Raw genomic sequence first — 21,224 nt, 5'->3', positions numbered from 1 at the left:
TAGATTATTACAATCTACCTAATTTATTACCATCTGTCAATTTAACAATTATGTAACCTTTACTTCTCTGCTTAGATCTTCTGTAGATATACTGAAATGAATACTTAGCACAGTGCCTGGCACACAGTAAGTGCTTAATAAATGTTTATTGATGATTGACTGAACAGAAGAACAACTGTAGAACTGTGCTAAACTAATTTGCACTAAATAAATACTAAGCATTACTACATGACACACAGAGATTAACGCTAATCTACCAAATAACTATATTTTGTGAGAGATTTTTATATCATTTATTCATTCACCTCATTACTCTGTGAATTTATCAGGAAAATATTTCCAAGTCATATGAAGATCAACTAGTAACTGGGAAAAGTTTATCCTAGAGAAAACTGAGGACATCATAATGGTTGTTTTTAAGTATTCAAAGAGCTGAAATGCGGAAGAGGGATTAGATGTATTCTACAAATAGGTCATGCTGCCTTGACACAAGGAAAAACTTCCAAACAACTGGAGCTTCCAAAATTGGAATGTGCTGCCTCAAGAGGAGCCAGTTTGTCTTATATTGGAAGGTCTTCAAGGGTAACCCCTTGTAAAGTGTATTAGAGTGGGGATTCTTTTCAGATATGGATTGGTTGTTGAGGTTCATTCTAACTTTCAAATTCTGTGATTAGGTGATCATGGGAGAAAAAAATCAAAAGCTTATTTGATTCAAGAGTTCACAGTATATCTCTCCTATGTATGCAACTATTTTCTGTTCATTAGCTTCTTTATAAGAGAGAAGGATAAGGTTAGGGAGAAAACAAATCCCAAATGGCTGAGGCTGCTTCTTGTTTGCTACTCTAACAAAATGCATCTTGTGGGAGCATTTCAAGCTACTGGCAAAGGTAAGCCTTGGGGATTAGTTTTTGAATATTAATTAATTACTATCCTGCTGTCATTGGGGAGGAGAAATGAATGGGTGCATGACCTCAGCACTCTTTAAGGCGCACCATATTGTTTAGGTAAAAGTACGTAAGGTAACTAGGTAACTTCCAAATTACCTTTCCAGATTCTGAAAGAAGTAGACTCTGGGGAGCTCCCCGTTCCACAAGACGAACCCTATGAAAAGAAAACACAGTCAGGAAAATGTTCTCTCTCACTTGTGTGTGTGTGTGTATGTACACATATACATATACTTTTATATATACTGTGAAAAAATGAATTCAAAACAACTTCAGGTTATAAAACTACTAGCTTGTTTTACCTAATCAATATCATAAACATAAGATACCTGCTGTCACTGAGGAGGCCAACCTAGGCCACAGATAATTTTTCCTATTTATTAATTTTTCTCTGCTTAATAACTACTTAATTAATTTCAGTGTATAAGGTATTATAACACTTTTTTCATCCCTCTTTCTAAACTCCCATCAAGAGTCTCTGATTTTTTCTTTTCATTCACTTTTCCCCACCTGATTATAGTGAGTGCATCCTCAAGTCTTCTAGGTTTTTTTCCATTGGCTTTGTATCATTTACTAAAACTTTTCTTGCTTGTAATCTGACATCTTTTAAATACTGACACTTATTCTAGGCTTTGATCATACAGTTTCCTGTAAAATAGCATACATGCCACAGAAGAAATAGGAGGCTGACTTTCATTATTTAGCAAACTTATCAAATGTTAGAGAAGTTCTCAAGTTTTTAGGAAAGACTCAGATACTGGAGAACATCTAAAGGCCTCTGAAATCCACCAGTAGCTAATTGTTTTGTAGCAATAAGCTAAGAAGATTTTATCAACATGTAGAAAGTGGGACTTCTGAAAGTGTCCCAGGGCATTTAGATGAAAATACAACTAAATTTCCTTCAAAACAAATGGAGAATACTCAATTCCTTAGGTTCAGAACAAATTTTATGTTTCAGACCCCCTATTCTACATCTATGCTTTTTCAACATTTATTCCTTGGGCAGTCAGGTGGTAGGGGGCTGTGCCTGGAGTCAGGAACATCTGAGTTCAAATCTAGGCTCAGATACTTACTAGCTCTGTGACTTGGACAAGTCACTTAACTGGGGTCTGCTTCAGTTTTCTCATCATTAAAATGAGGATAATCATAGCACCTACATCCCAGAGTTGTTACTGTTAGGATCATAATCCCTGGGATATAGCAGATGCTATGTAAATACTTAGTCCCTTTCTCTTCCTTTCCCTTCTAAGCTGTCCTTCATCCCAAGTATTTAGTTAGGTGTTAAGGCCTCTCATTTGTACCTCTGGAACTTCCTGCATTTTGCCATCTTCTCTCCTACCAGAGGAGTCACACTGATTCAGGCTCTTACCTCTTCTGGGACTACTGGGATAATCTGCTATTCCTCTCCTAATTAAGTGCCCCTCGATCAAGTATCAACTCTGAATCTGAGCATTTAGGGAATTCCACACCCTGGCCCCAGCTCAGCTGAACAACAGTCTTCATCTCATACAGCACATTCCTCAGCTGAGCTGCACTCCCCTTCATCCTCATCCTCCCCCCTGCTGTATCTGCATCTGTTTGCGCTCCTCAGATCCTTTCTTCCCCATCATCTCTCCTAGGGTGCTGAGGACTAATATCCCTCCTCAGACCACCCTGCGATTTCTCATTACACTTTGCCTGGACCTTTCTTGCTGTACTTAACTCATTTTCCCATCTAGTGATAACTAGATGTAGATGCGTCCCTCCTCAATCAGACTCTGAGCTCCCTGAGAAGAAAGTCTGTGTCATCTCCAAGACCTAGGCCAGTGCCTTACACATATGTCTGATGAGGTGAATTATCTTAGAATCACAGACAAATCTGCATTTTTATAGAATCACAGACTTTGACAGCAGGAAGAAGTCATCAACACCTTCACTTTTGAGATGAAGAATCCAAGGCTCAGTGAGGGTCCATGACTTGCCTCTGGCCATATAGCTGTTAAGTGGTAGAGCCAGAACTCCCAACCAGGTCTTTGGACTCCCTGCTCTGGTGCTTCTTCCATTTGTTCATTAGGCCTCTTATATTTGGAATGTAAATTCTCAAACCAAAGGAGCCATTTCTTGTTTTCAGTTAATTCCTGCTTAGTGCCCAGTATAACCTAAGGCACAAAGAAGGAACTGATTCTGGTGCTCCCATTTATCACCTGCATGACTCTGGGCTTGGTATTTCACCCCGTGAGGCCTAAGGCTCCACACTGGTAAAATGAGCGCCTTGAGCCAGCTACATGGCTTTAAAGTCTCTTCCAGCTTTAAATCTTGTGACTATTACTCTGATTCAGAAATATAGCTCATCAGCATTGTTTAAAAAAATTTTCTGTTGCTGTATGTAAATTCATCAAGTGCTAACAAAAATTAAGCCATGCCATCCTTTATTCAGCAGACTGTAAAACTCTTTTCCTTCTACAAGGAAAAAAAATGTTGGCTCTCTCATGTACATTTAATTGATACCTGCCAACTCCAAAAGGGAGGCCTTTATAATAAAAATCTGAAACTACTTTACCTGTCATGTCTCAGTGATTTCAGATCTACATAAACAGTAGTTGGATCAGGCCCTGAAGTTCCCTAAAGAAAAAAAATCCCAATGTATTATTTATTCAGGAAATAGAAATCATTTTGCTTTTTTTCCATTTCACCATTTTAAAGTAAAAACAACACAGATTTCAACAATGCAGATAAACAATGTAATCCTCACTTCTTCCTATTTCTCTGCAACTTGGCGAGGGCTTTATAAGTAGAAATGGAAAATCCATACTTCATCCTAGTCTTCATTATCTCAGTATTACAAAGCTGTATAAGCACGTTGGTCTTGACTACAATGGGTGAGATCCCTGAACTCTGTCTCCTCTCTTGTTTCTAGGTACTATACCCATTGTCAGAGTTTACTAGGAAGTAAGTTAAACATCTTCCTGCCTTAGGCTCAGAGTTGCTAGGGGCCAGGCAGTAGGGTGTCTGTCTACTGTACTAGCCAACATGGCCCCAAGATGATGAAAAAAGAAGACCCATGAAGATGTGAGTAGAAATCATACCTGAATCACTGGCCATGCTCCAATGTTACAAAACCAAAGAAGATAATCTCATCTTTTGAGGATACCAGCACAGATGGGCAAGAATAACTGAGAAATGTCTATACAGCTAATTCAAGGACTAAATAACTTGGTATCCTCTTTAATTCTCTGAATCACTCTTTATTCTATGAAATCAGCCTTAATTCCATCTATTTCCCTTCTGTTCCAATCCCAGGTTTAGAAGTAAATGGGCAAAATTAGCTAGCATACACCTGGAGAAAGGCTGATACCTTTTAAAAAAAATTCTCCTGATTACACAGAGTTGAAGGCATAGAAAAAAGGATTAGAATGAAATAAGGCTCAAGAAGTTCTGAAATAAGGCTCAAGAAGTTCCGAAATAAGCTCCTGAACAAGTAAGGAGCACTAATTCCTTTATTGGTTCTAAAATGAAGTAGAATTTTAAGTGAAAAAACTTTCTAAAAGGTTACCTGTAAACAGATTGCCACATTGACTCTTGATCCAAATGTCGTGCTGACGGCCCTTGGAGACAGGCCAATGTCTTTGAAAAGCTTGGAGAAGGAATGCTGGAGGCTAACACGAGGCCGCTCCTCGGCAACCACCACACAGGTCCGGACACAGGACAGATTGATGCCTCTTGCCTGTAAAAACGTTTGATCAATAACACAGGAACATAAAGCAAACGAAGAATTTGCTATGCCTTCCTTTCTAGCCAGGTACCAGAGGGTTACAGGGCTCCAATTTCTCACCACAAACATTTGGAGGAAAGGCAAGAGCTTGGGGAACAGAAAATACCCAAAGAACACTTGTGACAGCCATTTTCCCCAAAGGACATAATGACTGTGCATTGTTCTTCATCGTAAGCTTCAAATCGTCACTTTCTTGATTGTACGGTACCTTGGTTTCCCTTTCTGTCCCTCTTTCACAAATGGAAAATGAGTTTCTTTAAAAAAACAAATGTAGAATCCTTGAGTACAGTTTTCCAGTCTCCCATTGCTGTTCTTAAAAATAATAATGTCTTGGTGACAAGGAAGAAAATCACGGTAATGGAAAAGTCTGAAAGTGGACATTTCATACTTTTCCCCTTTTTAAAATGTTTTTCTGATGCTCTTCTGTCACTTCTTGATGATTCCCCCTATCAATTAGACACACTCTTTGAAAACACAAAAACCATTCTACTGAAATAATCAGTGTTGTCTTTGCTTCTTGCACCTCAGATCTCAAATCTCATTTGAAGCCATGGTTCTCTTATCTTTATATAAAGTCTCATTTCTATCCAACTTTTCACTGATTCTCCCAACTGTCATTACTCTTCCTCATGAAGCAGGGAATTGAGAAATAACTGTCTCAGGGGTCACTAAGAATCTGCTTAATGGATCTGTCAGAAAAGTGGGGACAGGCCAGTGCTTTGTGGCTGGCTGACTCTTCAGGGCTACACCTGTAAATAAAATGGAATGAATGATAACTTCGGGTGTCCCTTCCTATCCCCCCACCCTTTAAAAATGCAATGTTTCTTTAAATTCTTATAGGACCATCTCCATGGTTACTTTTACCACCAATTTTAATGTCAGATTGCAAAATCACTTACTTTTAAGACTTCCACTTGGTTTCCAAGCCCCTTGGTGCACAGCTCCATCACTGAGTAGGAACAGAAAGTGTCCCTTATTTTGTACTGATTTACAGTAGAAAGCCAAAGGAAAAGATTGTTTTCTAGCTCCATGGGAGGAATTAAAACAGACTGGTGACCTGAATATACACTGCAACAGAGAGAGGATTGAGGAAAAAATGTCTGAGATTATGGCAGAATCCTAGAAACCATTATGTAAATAAAAGAAATGGCTCCAGTCATTCAGGAACCAACGTCCCTTCAAGGAGATGGAGTTTATTCCTAACACTGGCAGTTCTCTGACAAAAAAGGGAGCCTCCTTTTCTACCACCCACTACCACTTCATCCGACCACATTCTCAGGTGCCAAGAACATATTTGAGGGGGGCACATTCTGATCTTCTGGTCATGTCCTCATTTATTTGTGTCATCCTCCAACCTGGCACTACTTTTAAAAAGGGGATTATTGGGTAAGAGAGGAAGAGGGTAATAACAGGACATTTCCCTCTTGTAATCTTAACTAGAATGAAAACAACTCAATGGAAAAAGTTAGGATAAAGACTAAACCAATATCTATAATGTATTTAGCAAATAAATATCGGGAACTTAAAAGTGATAAAAATCACAGTAAATTAAGATGCCTAGTTAAGGGTAGAAAGGTAATAACTCAGTCTACCATCCCACTTCTGACAGTTTCTCAGTTTGAAACCCTTACCTGCAGAGGCACCAGAGTGCAAAGCCAAGTCCACAGTAGGGGTCAAGGCAGATGGCTATCTGCCGAGAGGAGTACAGCTCACACTGGAGTTTGATGGCCCTACAAAGAGCATTTACAGCAGAGTGGGACATCTACAAGGTATGAAGCAGAGACAAAAAACAGAATGGTGATTCCAAGGGCAAAACAACAGGTCTGGCCAATACCGAAGAGGGGCAGCCCAGAGCTGGCTGCACATGACTTTTAATTTTTCCAAATACCTCAAAGCATAAGAGTGAGAATGTGACTCCCCTCATCCCCTAACCTCAAAGAATTGTTCTGTTTCTCATGCTATAACATATCTCTTAGTTCAGTTGCCAATACTATGGAGAAATTTTTAAAAATGATCCTCGGCATAAATGGAAATAAATCCTCATTTAAAAGCTTAAGTTTTTAAGACTTGGAAATATGGTCTCTTACTGGTTGATATTGTCATTATCTGACTGTAATGCTTCAAAAAACCCTGTGATTGCTTTAGCGTGGGACTTTCTCTACTGAAATAGATCACAGATCCTCTTGCCTTGCAAGCAGTTGGATGAGCTGTTGTGACCAAAAAAGCTGATCACCTAGTGGCTAGCCTACTTAAGCCCAGTTAGGCTGGTTCTTGAATGACAGTGACACTGGGCCTATATTCCAACTAGGGAGCATTTATTAGAGCTTGTATCATGCTGACACAGCCTTTCAGAAAGTAAGGTCACTTCTAAACTCTAACAAGACAGGAGTAGGACTTCAGTGGAGGTTGTGCATGATATTCGAAGGTTAGACTAATGTGTGATTCATGAGTGAATGGCTGCCCAGCCGCTATAATTCTAATTATCTAACACATCATACCGTTAGCTACTGTGCTAAGTTGAGAAAACAGGCAATTTAGGGTGACTTGGATTACTGTAGAGGGAATAATTATTACAACAAATGTCACCACTGGGAATAATAAACCTGCATTAGCTCCAGGATTCTGAAGAGTGGGTCATTCAGTCCTTTTACTATGAAGGCAAGGCCTCAGGGCAATCAATTAATCAATAAGCAAGCATTAGTCAAACACATACTGCAAGCTATACACAAAGCTAAACTCTGCAAACACAAAGACAAGGAGAGAGTCCCTGCCCTCAAGGAGCTTACCTTCAGTTAGGAGAAACAACATGAACACATAACAAGTAGAGTCCTTACAAAGAAAATACCAAGTCATTTTTGAGGTAGCACTAATAGCTGAGGTCAGGAAATATATGATGTAAGAGTTTGTATCTGAATCGAATTTTGAAAAAAGCAGAAGATTTTAATAGGTGAAGATAGAGACAGAGAGAGAGAGAGAGAGGGAGAGAGGGAGGGAGGGAGGAAGGGAGGGAGAGAGAGAGAGAAAGAGAGGGAGGAAGGGAGGGAGAGAGAGAGAGAAAGAGAGAGAGGGAGGGAGGGAGGGAGAAAGGGAGGGAGGGAGGGGGAGAGGGGGAGAGGGGGAGAGGGGGAGAGGGGGAGAGGGGGAGAGGGAGAGAGAGAGAGAGAGAGAGAGAGAGAGAGAGAGCGAGCGAGAGAGCGAGAGAGAGCATTGTAAGTACAGGGGACAGCCTATGCAAAGGCAGAGATGGGAGGTAGAAGGCTGTTTACAGGAAATAGCAAATAGGCCTGTTTGGCCAGAATGTAAAGTTCATGAAGGGAGTAATATACAACAAGCCTGGTAAGGCAGGCTAGAGTCAGCCTGCAAAAGGCTTTAAATGCCATATAGAGAAGTTTGTATTTTATCCTGGAGGTGGCAATGTTCTGTAAACAGTTGAGTGATAGCATAAGAACTATACTTTAGAAATATCACATTGGTAGCTGTGTAGAGAAGGGAGACTAATAGGAGACTTCTGCAACTAGTAAAGACAAGAGGTGCTAAGGCCTAAAATAGAGTGGCTGTGATGTGAATAAAGAGAAGGAGAAAGGAGGGAAGGCTATTGCTAGGGGAGTACATGAACAAGGCTTGACAATTTATTAGATATGTGTGGTGAGAGTGAGGACTGCAAGAAGACTTTTAAGTTATAAGCCTTTATGACAACCATGAAGGACTGCAGTGCTCTCAATAAAAATAGGACAGCTGAGAAGTGAAGTGGGTTTGAAGGTAAAATATAATGAACTGTTTTAAACATAATGAGTCTGAGCTTTAGGATATCCAATTTAAAATGTCCAATAAGCAGTTGGTGACATAGGACTGGAGACCAGGAGAGAGACTAGGGATGGATATGTGAAATGAAAGTCCTCTGTATGTAGATGACAATCAAACCCATGGCAGCAGTTAATACTGAGAATGTGGGTACAGAGAGAAAAGAAGTGGCCCAAGGTAGAGTCCTGGAGTATGTCCTCAGGACATGGGACATGTATAATGAATCAAAAAAAGGAGACAAAGAAAAAATGGTCAGCTAGATAGGGAAGCAGTGTCACAAAGAACCCAGAGAGAAGAGAGTGGTCAACAGTGTCAGATAGTGCAAAAAGATCAAAAAGAATAAAGAATGAAAAAGGCCTTTGGATCTGGCAAGTAATATAAAACTGAACTGGTTCACTATGGGTCAAGTTTGGAATGGAGGAAAGCCAGGAAAGGGATTCTTATATAAGTGCAATTTCATACAATCAGAGAATTTTAGAGTGGGAGGGCACCTCAACAGCCTTCTAATCCCAAAAGAAACCTCTCCTATCACATACCTGACAAGTGGTCATCCAGCTTCTGCTTCTGCTTCCATGAGGGGACCCTATCACCTCCTGAAGTGGCCTATTCCACTTTGGGACAGTTCTACTTGGTGGTAACTTTGATTGCTATCAAGCCTAAATTAGCTTTTCTATGACTTTCACCTTCTTCCTTGTTTTGCCCTCTGTGCCCAAACAGAACAAGCATCTGAACATGATCCCTCACTCTACCTTCACTCCTGTAAGCATGCCAGTTGTGGAAACACTAAAATCGAGGTATGCCAACATCTCCGGGGTGGGAGGTTTATACAGCTGAGGTAGCCGCTTCCTGGGCAAATCATCTGCAAAGAAATAACCCAGTCAGGAGTGTTAGAACATGAAAATTACTGCCCATTTTCTTCCTCTTTGCCTTTGTACAGGCTGTCCCCTATGCCTGGAATGTACTCTCTCCTCACCTCTTAAAAAAATCTATATATTTGTTCTGTCTTGTGATTTATTTATGAAAACAATAATGGTAGGAATAATCACAGAGAGGCAGTGTGGTAGAGAGAGTCAGTCTCAGAGTGGGGAAGATTAGAGTCTGAGTTCTGTATATGCCATATAAGGGCTGAAGACCCAGGGCAAACTACTCAACCTTCCAATACTCTCTGAGACTGAAAGCTGCAGAACAATTGCAAATTTGCTAGAAGTTTCCTCACCAAGTTGTGTTCTAGACTAAAAAATTATTAATTAATTCATGTCACCTGACATTTGAACATATATAAACTATAGAATATTGACACATCTCATTTTTTGCTAACAACTAGTATTCCCAGTGTAAGAATTAAGCTGGAGTTTATTTTCACTGGTGTTAGAAAAATGCTGGAGTAGTTTTCTTTACTGCCATTATACAGATGAGGGAAACTAAGGTTAAGAGAAGTTTAATGATTTGCCCAAAGTTACATGGTCAGTAAGCCACGGAATCAGGACTAGAAACCAGATCTTCCAACTCCTAATCAAGTGATTTTTCTGTTTTACCAGATCGAAAGGCAAGGTAAGATCTTTTTAATCCTTTATAATCACCTTGAACATCATCCTGCCAAGAGTGAATCCAACACCAGTGGTCAGTGACGGTGGTGAGTTATAACATGCGTTCACAGACCTCTTTTCATTTAAATTGTTTTCAGAACTTGATATTCAGGAGTCTTTGGATTTGGGTTATCACAATTTCTTGGGTTTGCTCTGCAGTGCAATTTAGAGCAATTAATTTGTCTAATGAATACTTAATGCTATGTCTGTGTAAATGAAATGCGCTGCGAGTACTTAGTATGATTTATATATAATCTAGCGCAATCGTCAGGGTTTCTTAGTAGCACAGGTGAATAAATGAGTAGTATTTACTCTCACAACAACACTGGAAGGAAGTGCCTAGAACTGTGCTTGGAGGTTTGGAAGTCATGAGGACCCTCGCACCTGTGTCAATGATGGTGGGCCACGTTTTCACATCAACAGCTGCTGCTGCCTCTCTAGATTTCAGCAACCTCATCAGGGTCTGAGTTGTGAGAATGCAGGCTGCTTTACTGACCTAGAACAGGTATGAGAAAAGAAGAAAAAACCCCATAAGCAGTAGTAACCTCAATGACTACTATTGCTATCACTACCTAGGCAAGTACTCTAAATTGTATCCATTTTTTTCCTAGTACCTCATGGGGACCTCAGATATCTAGGCAAAATTTCTCATTTCTCCTTTTACAAACAAGAGAAAATGGAGACCCAGAGAAATCATGTGACTTGCCTAAGATAACAAAGAAAGTTAATGGAAGAGCTGGAACTTGAAGTTAGGCCTTCTGATGTCCAGTCCACAAAGCAGGTATGAAAAAATGTTCTATTTCCCTTACATTTTTTTTCTTCCTGAAGCACATAAAAGGAATTTGTTGCTCATTTCTAGCCTTGGAATAAAATTAATTTCTGTAGTCTTAAGTTTTCTCCCACATACTAGCACATGACAACAATAATGTCTGTTTGTAAAGTACTTTAAAGTTTGCAAAATACTTTCCATATATTTTCCTCAATAGATCCCCACCACAATCCTGTGAGGTATATACTACAGGTATCAGTGCCTCATTTTGTGTATGTGTTCGTCCTTCGTTGCTGAAGAAGACCATGCCATCAGAGAAATGATGACATGACTTGCACTTGACTCTGTTTTGAGTGAGGGAGGGCTGTGCAGGTCACCAGCCTCCCTTCTCCTCCACAGCCATCTGAATCCAGTGACCAGATATTCCTCAGGATGACAAGAGATGGCCCAGGATGAGGCAATTGGGGTTAAGTGACTTGCCCAAGGTCACACAGCTAGTGAGTGTGTCAAGTGTCTGAGGTGAGATTTGAACTCAGGTCCTCCTGACTCCTGCACTGGTGCTCTATCCATTGCACCACCTAGCTGCCCCAATGCCTCATTTTACAGATAAGGAAACCAAGGTGAGATAGATTAAGTAGATGAGGGTGGGATTTGACCCAAGAACAGTCCTGACTTCCAGTCTCATGCCCTTTTTACCATACTATGCTGCCTGATATATTTGGAAAGCAGAATTTTCATTTTCTGGTCTCTTAACCCTGCTATCCAGACCATGAGGAAGTTTTTACAGAATTCACCTGTTAGGACTTAAGAAAAACTATACTGAATATTCCTTGACCCTATAGAATAAGCCATTCTCAGAAAAAAACATTTACATTTAAAACTAAAACAAACTGTCCTGTGCTACAAAGTACAATGGGATTCAATGCAACCAAATTTATTTATCTTCGATCTTGTGAGACTTGCATACTAAATATTCTATAGCAACTTATGTCACTGGGGCCCTTTGTTTGATTAAAAAACAATTTTGTTAACACAATGGGAACAGATTGCTCTACAAATATACTAGGGCATCCTTGTTGGGCCAGATCACATTCCAAAGTAATAAAACCAAGAATGAGCTGGGATAGGGAAGAATGAAGAAGTTATGTGGAAAAGAGTAAGCCAAGTTTCATGGGGTTTTAAGCATTAAAAATTACACATGCCCTTCAATAGGCACCACAAACACTTAAACTCTCTAACTCACTAATCATCATTGAAATATAATGCTCCTCTATCTTCAGGCATTATATAAAAGTGGAGAGACAAAATTAAGGTGAAGAGATCTAGTAAAAACCAAAGTGAGTTTTCATGAAATTCTTAAATGAACTCTGATCATTTCAAAGTGAAAACCAATTTGGGAAATCCCTGAGAATCTTCAGTTGCCTGAACCCAGATGGGATGGCGATCAAAACAGAACAACTAGCTTGGTTACACTGAGCGCTTACATCAACAATCATGCGGACAGTGGGTAGGGTGGCAGTAAGGTTCTGAGCATGAGGAGGTCGAACTGTCACAGGAATGCACCCAGCATATAGACAGCCATAGAACGCAGCAATTAACTCAATGCCTGCAAGGCAACAGGAGGGGACATGGTCACAGAATATCATTTAACATGCCAAGTATTAGAACTCTCAACAACAGATAACTTATACACTGTTCATCAAATCATATGCCAAGTGGGTAATTCAGATAAAATTTCAGCAGTGATGTTAACAAGGAAATCGACAAAGTGGAGAAAAAATTCCAATAATGGAAGAAAAGGCAAAAGAGAGAGCCCAAGAAAGTTAGTGAATATATTTTATGGGGAAAAAAACTGAGATTCAAAAAAAGCTCAGTGATAAAATTTAATGGAAATAAAGTAAAGTCCTGTGTTTAGGTTCAACAAAACCATGTGCACAAATACGATACAGGGGAGTCATGATTTAATAGCAGCTGATGTGAAAAAGACCTAACAATTTACGCTGAAATGTTAAGATTAGGGGAGATGATAGTCCTATGTGCTTCATTCTGGGTCAGATAATATTGGGAATATTGTGTTCAGGACTGGCAACTATACAGTAAGAGGGACAGAGGAAAGGAGACAGGAGGATAATGAAATGTATGGAAATTAGGCCCTTGGAGCAATGTCTGAAGGAATGGTGGAAGGGAAAATGTAAATAGGGCTTGTGCTGTATTCCAACATTTGAAGGGCTCTCATGCAGAAGGGTCATTAGATTTACTCTGTAAAATTTCAGGAGGCAGGATAAAGGCCAATTACTAGGAAGGACCAAAACTTAGTTATAAGGAGATAGATTTTCATTTACTATAAACAACTTTTTAATAATTATAGGGAATCAAAACAGAATGGCCTACTTTCCTAGTGAGGTAGTGTTCCCTGGAAATAGTCAAATAAAGGCTGGATAATATCTGTAGAGGGGATCCTAAATTGGGTGGATGCTTGCTAGATGGTCTCTAAGGGTCTCACTTTAAGACTCTATACAATGAAAAGAGGAGTATAAAGGATGTGGAGTATAAAGTGTTAGGGACAGAAACAGGGCAAGAGACAGGAATAAAGCACAGTCCAAAGAATAACATAACAATCTAATTATTTAAAATAGTAATTTTGTCACTGTGCATACCAAACTGTCATCAAATAATTCTGCCTCTCTTTTACTATGAAGAAGAGGTTGCTGGAGTAGTAGGGAGAAAAACCACACAAGAATTGAAAACACAGCAAAAATGGAAGCAATTTACAGCTTAATCAGACCATGAAAATTCTTTTAAAAAATATCATTTCCATGACACTTTTGAGTCATGATGATTTTAGAGATTAGTGAGTTAGAAACAGCAGATGAAATACTCCCTATTCTTGAACTTGTAGACATGCAGTGCCTTCAATGATTCTGGGATCAAGGGATGAATAAATGAGGTTTGGGATTAAGAATAATTGTCCAAAATCTTACCAGGTGGATAAAGAAGCACTACATTGTCCCCTGCATTTAGGTGTCCCTTATCATAAAGAATCCCTGCAATTCTTTCTGCTCTCTTGTGGAGTTGAAGGCAGCTGGCTGTACACACAGTGGTTCCCTTTAAACAGAAACATAGTCAGTGGAATGGGAGATGGGCTGAGAAGCAAAATGAAAACAAATTTGAAAGCAGAAAAAAAATAATACAATCAGTTCTTAATCTAGGCATATATTATGCCTTTGTAGATTATCCATATCAAATTTTGAATTCCAGTTCAAATTCTCTTTGCCATTTCTTTCCTTTACCTTTTTTAATCTAAGGTTAGGAAAAGCAAATTAATTTCATGCTAAATAAAAAAGTTTTGGATTATCTGTGCTACCTGCATACTTCCATTAATGATCATAAAAACTGTCTGTAATCTCAGAAGAGACAACAGAATAAATTATGCTGGCAAATAACAGTTTAATCCTCCAGTAATTTTTAAAATCATCCTTATGTTATCAAAAAAAAAAAAAGTAGATTTCTTGCGTAGAGTTTAAATAGAGAACACTTTACTGAAAGAATGAGAACTCTATCCAAGGTACTTAGAATAACAGCACACAGTAGTCAGTGAAATTGTTTCATTCCTGATACCTTGGCATTCAGCAAGAGGAAGAGTACATGGTCAGGAGTGGCTTGGGCTCTCCACTGTAATACCTCTGCCAGAAATTGGTGCTGTAATGAGAAAAAAGTGAAAACAGGGTCATCAACCTAGGTCTCCTAAGCTGCCTCCTGTTCTACAGATACAAGTTTTATTCACAAGCCTATCTAATGCAAAGCTACATCTGGAACACTCACCTTTCTCACCAAATCATTCTCTTCAATTTGCCCAAGGTCTCTCCCTGCAGCTTGTGCAATTCGTTTTCCAGCAACCAGGTTCCCAACCATCACAGAGGCAGGACCTACAACTGTAAGCAAAGACAAATTCATCTTGGAAATTCACTTCAAATTGTACTTCTCTGAAAACCTATTCGAACTGAACTATAACTGGTTCCTACTGAGCACTAACTTAATTTGCATCAATCTGAGCACAAAATTATAAAGACATTAAACCTAGAGATGCAGATCTAGAGCAAGAATCTTTCAGGAGGAATAATGATAACAACAGGGATTTAAATGACACTGTAAAGTTCACAAAGTACTTTATCTTTACAACCATCTTGGGGATAGGCAATCACAGATATTATTATCCTCATTTTCAGGGAAGACAGACGAGCTTTAGAGAGGCTAAGTAAGTAACTTCCTTGTGATTGCCCAGCAAAGGTCAAGAGTTGCTTTGTTTTTCAAGCCTAGGTTTCTTCCAATAGGAACTGCCAGGCTTTTGGACATAAAACTTACTAGATGAAATCTGAATTGAGCAATGTACAGAGAAGGTATTGTTGACTTTTAGGTAGATTAAGCACACTTTTCAGTGTGCATTCGCATATATATTCATCGTACATTCCTTAGGAGGTGACATCAGCAGCAGTAACCACGCTACCACCAGTACTGTATTTACGTCTTATTATTCTCACCAGCTTTGCACAGCTCCTCCATCCATCTGTCCCTGCCAAATGAGAACCTGGCCACAGCATCGTCTCCACTTCTCACAACTGTCACTACATCCATTTTCACTACTACACATTCTGAGACCTTGTGCTACACTTTCTTCACTGTCTCTTACTGTTCCTGGAATAGTTTACAGACTACTTCATCTCTATTTATCTATTCATCCACTTTGCACTCTGCGATCTTGGCATACAATTTTAGAATTAAGTAGTCAGAATGGCACACAAACAGGAAATTAAGAGGGGAATGATACAGATTCGATACAAGATACAAAATACTGTTACTTTGAGCACCCAAGAGAATATAGTGACAGCTTCCCCAAACAGAATCCTTCATTTAAAAGGTATTTATAGTTTCAGCTTCAATGTAATGGGATTTGGTATGTAAATTGTGTGTACTTAGGCAGGACAGTGTTTTGTAAGACTGTTATTACTTCTATTTTTGTACAGTTGCTTTTATTGTATGAATTGTTCTCCTGGTTCTGCTCACTCTACTCTGTACCAGTTCATACAATACTGCCTACATTTCTTGGAAACTATCCTTTTGATAATTTCTCATAGCACAATAGTATTCTATTACATTTAAATACCATAATTTGTTCGGGCATTCCCCAATTGATGGGCATCCCCTCAATTTCCAATCTTTGCCAGGATTGGGAGCATAGGCCCAGATAGTAATAATTCTGGGTTAAAAGGTATATAGTTTAGTAACTTGGCACAGTTTCAAATTTCCTTCAAGAATGACTGGACCAATTCACAATTCTACCACTAGTGCATTAATGTGACTATTTTCCCATAGCCTCACCAACACTTGCAATTTTCCTTTTTTGCGTCAATCTGAGGGGTATTTTCTTTATTTAAAAAAATATACATTGTATTTTATTTATTTGTTTTTAGTTTTCAACATTCACTTCTCTAAGACTCTGAGTTCTAAATTTTCTCCCCCTTCCTCAGATCCCCCCTCCCCAAGACGGCACTCAATCTGACACAGGCTATACATGTACAAACATAATAAACATATTTCCATATTAGTCATGTTGTAAAGAAGGATTAGAACCAAAGTGAAAAATCACGAGAAAGAAGAAACAAACAAAAAAAGAAAAAAGTTTGTCATTACTTTTAAATGTGAGTAGCATTCTATGTATGCATGTATGTATTTTGATCCACAAATCCTTTGATCAGCAGGATGTAGGCTCATCTTCCTATCTTCCTGAATATCGGGACAGTGTCTTCACCATTTACTAGAAATACCAACCCTAGCACCTGGTAAATATCATGTCTATCCTACCTAGGAACAGTGGGTATTCAGTAAATGGTGACGATTAAAAACACAAGTATGTATCTAACTGGGATAAATATCTTCATTCACTGGATAACCACAGTTCATATTACTAGAGAGAAGAATCTACTTTATATGAACATCTTAATAGACAAATAAGTCTGCCACAACTTCCCAGGAAGATTGAAAGGTAGTAGAAAGGATTTTCAATAATTTACTGCTGTACTTTGCAATCATTTTTCAGCAAAATATTTTAGTTTTTATCATAATCAAATACCAGCATTTGCCCACAAAATCAAGCAGTTACCATTGAAAGAAAAGGGTTAGAGTACATTCTTGAAATATTTTGCTTTGAAAAATACACTTCTGGGAAGGGAGGAAGTATTGTGTGGTGGCAAGAGCATAATGCTTGTAACGCTGAGGATCTGATTCCAGTTGTGAGACCCTGAGCAAGTTACTTCAAGCTTTTTTCATCATAGTTTCTTTATCAGCAAATGAAGAGGTTAATCTAAATCAAGTTTTCAAGGTCCTTTTTGTTCTAACATGTGACTGTTTCTGAGTGTACAACTATGGGGGTCTTTCATGCTATTAGCAGCAAATAAAAAATACTTAACTTCTCAAAGGAAAATAAATTATTAATAAAATTTGAAGCTTATGGAGGTAACACAGCACAATATAAATGTGAAATACCATGACCTGAATTTGAATCCCAGCTCTGTCATTTACTTCCTACCTGTGGGACAAGTCACTGAACTTTTATGAGTCTGTTTCCTCATCTGTAAAATGAAGGGATTAGTTTGAACTAGGGGTTCTTAAACTGGGTCCACAGACAGATTTAAAGAGTCTGTGAACTTAGATGAGACTAATCTCTAAATGAAACTTAGCATTTCCTTCAATTATGAATTAAAATAAAACAAAACAAAAAAACCCCATTATTCTGAGAGGGGGTCCATGACCCAAAAAAGGTCAATCAGCTCTGGTTTGGATTCAAGATGACTTTCAATGATTCATCATTGAAAGTCATCTTGAATCCAAACCACAGCTGATTTAAATTTAAATTCTAATGATCATGATGTTAGAATGGCAGGTTCAAGGAACCAGGAATTCCCTTAATCTTTAATTTAGGTTTGCCCTAAAAATAAAACAAATTAAGCATGCTTGGATTTCTTGATTTGGCAATTGTGAGTCTACTAGCTTCTTAAAGCTTTATGTTGAGTTGAGCTCAACTTATGTTTAGATACAATTTTTGTCACGTGTTATATTCCCCTAGACTTGCAATTGGTTCAAAACCAGGTACTTGAATATGGAAAAGGGTGAACGACAATCCCAGGTAGAAAGATTTTCCAGTGGCCAGTCCTTCACCTCAAGACTGCCTTGCTTAGGGTTTGTTTCCCTTTAGTTCTAGATGTAAGCTTCTGGTTACTGCACCAACTATAGTGCTGCTCTCAGACCCCATAGTGATGTATGAGGCGTCATATCACTGAAGGGTGAGTAGCAGAGGTATATAGCGATAAACTCCAAGAAAGGTGTTTGTGTTGGTGCTTTGTTATCCTCTGTGTTATGGCTTTTGCATAAGTCTTGTCACCCTAAAAAAAGTGAAATGAAGAGAATCTAAATTATGGCAACTGAAACAGGCTTGAATCACCTTTCTCTAAGTTACAATTTAGGCCTTGGGAATCAACACATTACCTGGTTGTTTTTGCCGGGGTTTTGGCAAATTGGTGACACATGTATGTGGACACATAAGAATATTACAAGGATGCAGGGACCCCTCCAGAAAGTGCTGTTTTGTCTGAGATATATGGATTCCTCCAAGTGGAGTTTTTGGCAAAGTATTGGCTGGAACTAGAGCAAGACAGTATACCCCCACTTGATGAATACTGTCAATTGCCTAAACAAACACAAAGAAAAATTGTTAATTAATCAACTTTATTATATTCAAGATCAGATTTTGGCACTTCATTCTGCCCTTGGCCTTTTCTTTTCTCCCTATTATATTTTTGGTCTAGCATCAAGAAATTAACACGATAATGGATAGAAAGGGGACAGTACTCCTTCCATTAAGGTCTTGGAAGTCAGTATTTGGGATGGCGGGGAGGAAGGAAGGAATCAAGGTTGGGTGGATAGCAGCAATTACATACAAATCAAGACACAAGTGGCATATACACCCAAAGGTCCCTTACTCATTTTTTAATCTGTGACAGAGATGAGAAATGAAAAATGACGCAAAAGCAATCTGAATGAGTATACAGATGGTTGTTAACTTGCTTAAATAAACTCCTGTGAGCCTGTGGATGAACCAAAAACTGGACCGAGCTGTTCTAGTGTTTTAACTGGCAAGCTAAGGCAGACTACCACCCCTAGCGTGGCTAAATTGAAGCAGAATGTTTTTGCTATAGCAATTACACATGCTGAGTTTAAAGACGAGGAGATGTGGCCTTAAAGGAGAACGGGTTAGCAAGCAGAGGCAAGAGCCATCTTACAGGGTTATTGTTCTTTTCTCATTCTTCATAAGTATTATTTATTAAAATGATAAGAAAACAAAGGAGTGGGCTTAAAATGCATATTGATTTCTAGGTATTACTCAGCAACACAGACTGTATGGAAGGCAAAGGACTGAAAAATCCCTCAGGTTCTTGTACTTCAGGGTCTACAGAATGGCAACAAGCCTATGTTATGAGTGTCTGGGATCTTTCAACTGGAAGTACAATTTCTGGCATTAAGTCACCTCTTAGTGATCTTTCCTTGGAAGATGCAGATATAGGTGCTTACTACATGAGGACTTAACTGAAACTAATGATTATTTGTCTATAGTGGCTGCTATAGCTCTGTTCATGTGTCATGTTGTCAGTGAACACTTTTCTGGTTTTCCCAGTTGTTAAAGCTCTCTCCTCTCATCACCTTGTATTAATTTATCTGCTTTTATACAAATGCATGCTCTGTGAGGGGGTGGTTTCATTCTTGTCTTTAAATCCCCAGGTCCTTGCACACAGTAGGAACTTAATGTTTACTGAACTGGATGCTTCCCTTTAACTCCCAATGTATGAGATGTTACAGAAGAAGTATCATTCCTTATCCACTGCATCTCAAGCCATTACTACACTTCAAGAGCTCTGAAATATAAGAACATACAGGACATGAAAGAGGCAAAGTCTCCAAATCAGATCTATTTGTATGTTACTACTTCACTGGGATACTGTAATACACACAATGTGACTTGCCACAAAATATAACTAGCTGAATTAGTACTGTGGAAAAGGGAATTATTAAAAATGTACATTTACAAATCGACCAATAAGCATTTTTAAAGGATCTACTATGTGGCAGGCACCATAGTAGGTAACTGGGGATAAAAAGACAAAATCTCTTGGGACTTTAAACGCTATTAGGAGAGACAACACTTACACATATAAGGATGTGTAGTAAGAAACAAAGCAAATGCAAGGTAGTTAGGTAAGATGATTTCATAAATCAATAGGCAGAAAGAATCATTCACTTCAAATACATTTATTTATGCCCTATTATATTCAAAGTAAAAAAAAAATGCTTCTCAACCTGCTCTTTTAGTGTCATGACCTAGCGTGGACTTAACTCTAAGGGTTAGCCCTGGCTCTGCTGTCTAATATCTATTCTATAATAGGTATAGTGTTCCTGGCACTGGAAAAATAATGATTTTCATCCGCAAGATTCAAGTAAAAAGATGTAATTACCATCCCAAAAGTTTCATTTTGTTATGTTCATAGTACATTCAATGGTTCAGTTTGATGGGGGCAGGGGTTGGGAATGACTGATGTATGGAGGGTATCCTAATAAATGGAGTTGTCCAAAAGTAGAACTGGCTGTCTCAGGAAGGATGGGCTGAGAACTGCAGAGCAGGTTTTCAAATGAAGACTAGATGACCACTTGTTCATGAGGTTGTAAAAGGGAGACTTAATAAGTTGGGTTGGCCAAGATGACCTTTGAACTCCCTTCCATCTGAGGTTCTGTAATTGCTTCCTAACGCTAAATAAAGCCCTATCAAAATCAATCTTCTTTCAAGACCTAGAAGAATGAGGTAGAGAAGAGCCACAGACCTGACATATGCAGATCAATGAAAGCAATGAGAGGACAAATTACAAGGAAGCCAACACTGACAGCCAAGCTGCTCTGGAGAGTGGGGTGGGGGTGAGGCAAGGGAGTCCGTGCAAGTTTCCACCAAGTGTTTATGTAGGATGCATCTTTCACTCTATTTCAGATACCCTATAAATATTCTCTCACTGTGTCCAAATCCTACTCATTCTTTAAGGCATAGCTTAAATGTTACCTCTTCTATGAAGTGTTCTCTGACAATTCTAATGGCCAAGGACCTATTCCATTTCTGAACATTCTACATTTACAGCGTATACCTGACTATCTAGTGCTACTTCTTATTTTATACAACTAGATTAGTTTCGGGCTCTTTTTGGGCAGGATCCATTCTTTCTTGAACCTGCTAAAGCTCATAGCAAGCACAGTTCTAGGCACCTAGTTGTTGTTATCAATAA

At 38.8% G+C, this 21,224-nt stretch overlaps 1 protein-coding gene across 2 annotated transcripts in view; it reads right to left on the bottom strand.

Moving 5' to 3' along the window:
* The window catches only part of DIP2B (disco interacting protein 2 homolog B), a 206,385-nt gene that overhangs the window by 18,922 nt on the left and 166,239 nt on the right, over positions 1 to 21,224 (bottom strand). For both annotated transcript variants that reach the window (XM_072654674.1, XM_072654673.1), the window contains 12 exons: positions 18,391 to 18,592; positions 14,674 to 14,783; positions 14,470 to 14,550; positions 13,833 to 13,956; positions 12,336 to 12,457; positions 10,467 to 10,578; positions 9,246 to 9,355; positions 6,327 to 6,457; positions 5,595 to 5,763; positions 4,477 to 4,647; positions 3,484 to 3,545; positions 1,044 to 1,101 (listed from right to left, as the gene is read on the bottom strand). In XM_072654674.1, coding sequence (XP_072510775.1) covers positions 1,044 to 1,101; positions 3,484 to 3,545; positions 4,477 to 4,647; positions 5,595 to 5,763; positions 6,327 to 6,457; positions 9,246 to 9,355; positions 10,467 to 10,578; positions 12,336 to 12,457; positions 13,833 to 13,956; positions 14,470 to 14,550; positions 14,674 to 14,783; positions 18,391 to 18,592 — 1,452 coding nt within the window. The remainder of the gene's footprint in view (positions 1 to 1,043; positions 1,102 to 3,483; positions 3,546 to 4,476; positions 4,648 to 5,594; positions 5,764 to 6,326; positions 6,458 to 9,245; positions 9,356 to 10,466; positions 10,579 to 12,335; positions 12,458 to 13,832; positions 13,957 to 14,469; positions 14,551 to 14,673; positions 14,784 to 18,390; positions 18,593 to 21,224) is intronic.

Source organism: Notamacropus eugenii, chromosome 3 (genome assembly GCF_028372415.1).
Source record: "Notamacropus eugenii isolate mMacEug1 chromosome 3, mMacEug1.pri_v2, whole genome shotgun sequence".
Taxonomy (NCBI): domain Eukaryota; kingdom Metazoa; phylum Chordata; class Mammalia; order Diprotodontia; family Macropodidae; genus Notamacropus; species Notamacropus eugenii.
The sequence above is the reverse complement of the archived record's forward strand: the minus strand, read 5'-3'. Positions and strand labels throughout refer to the sequence as shown.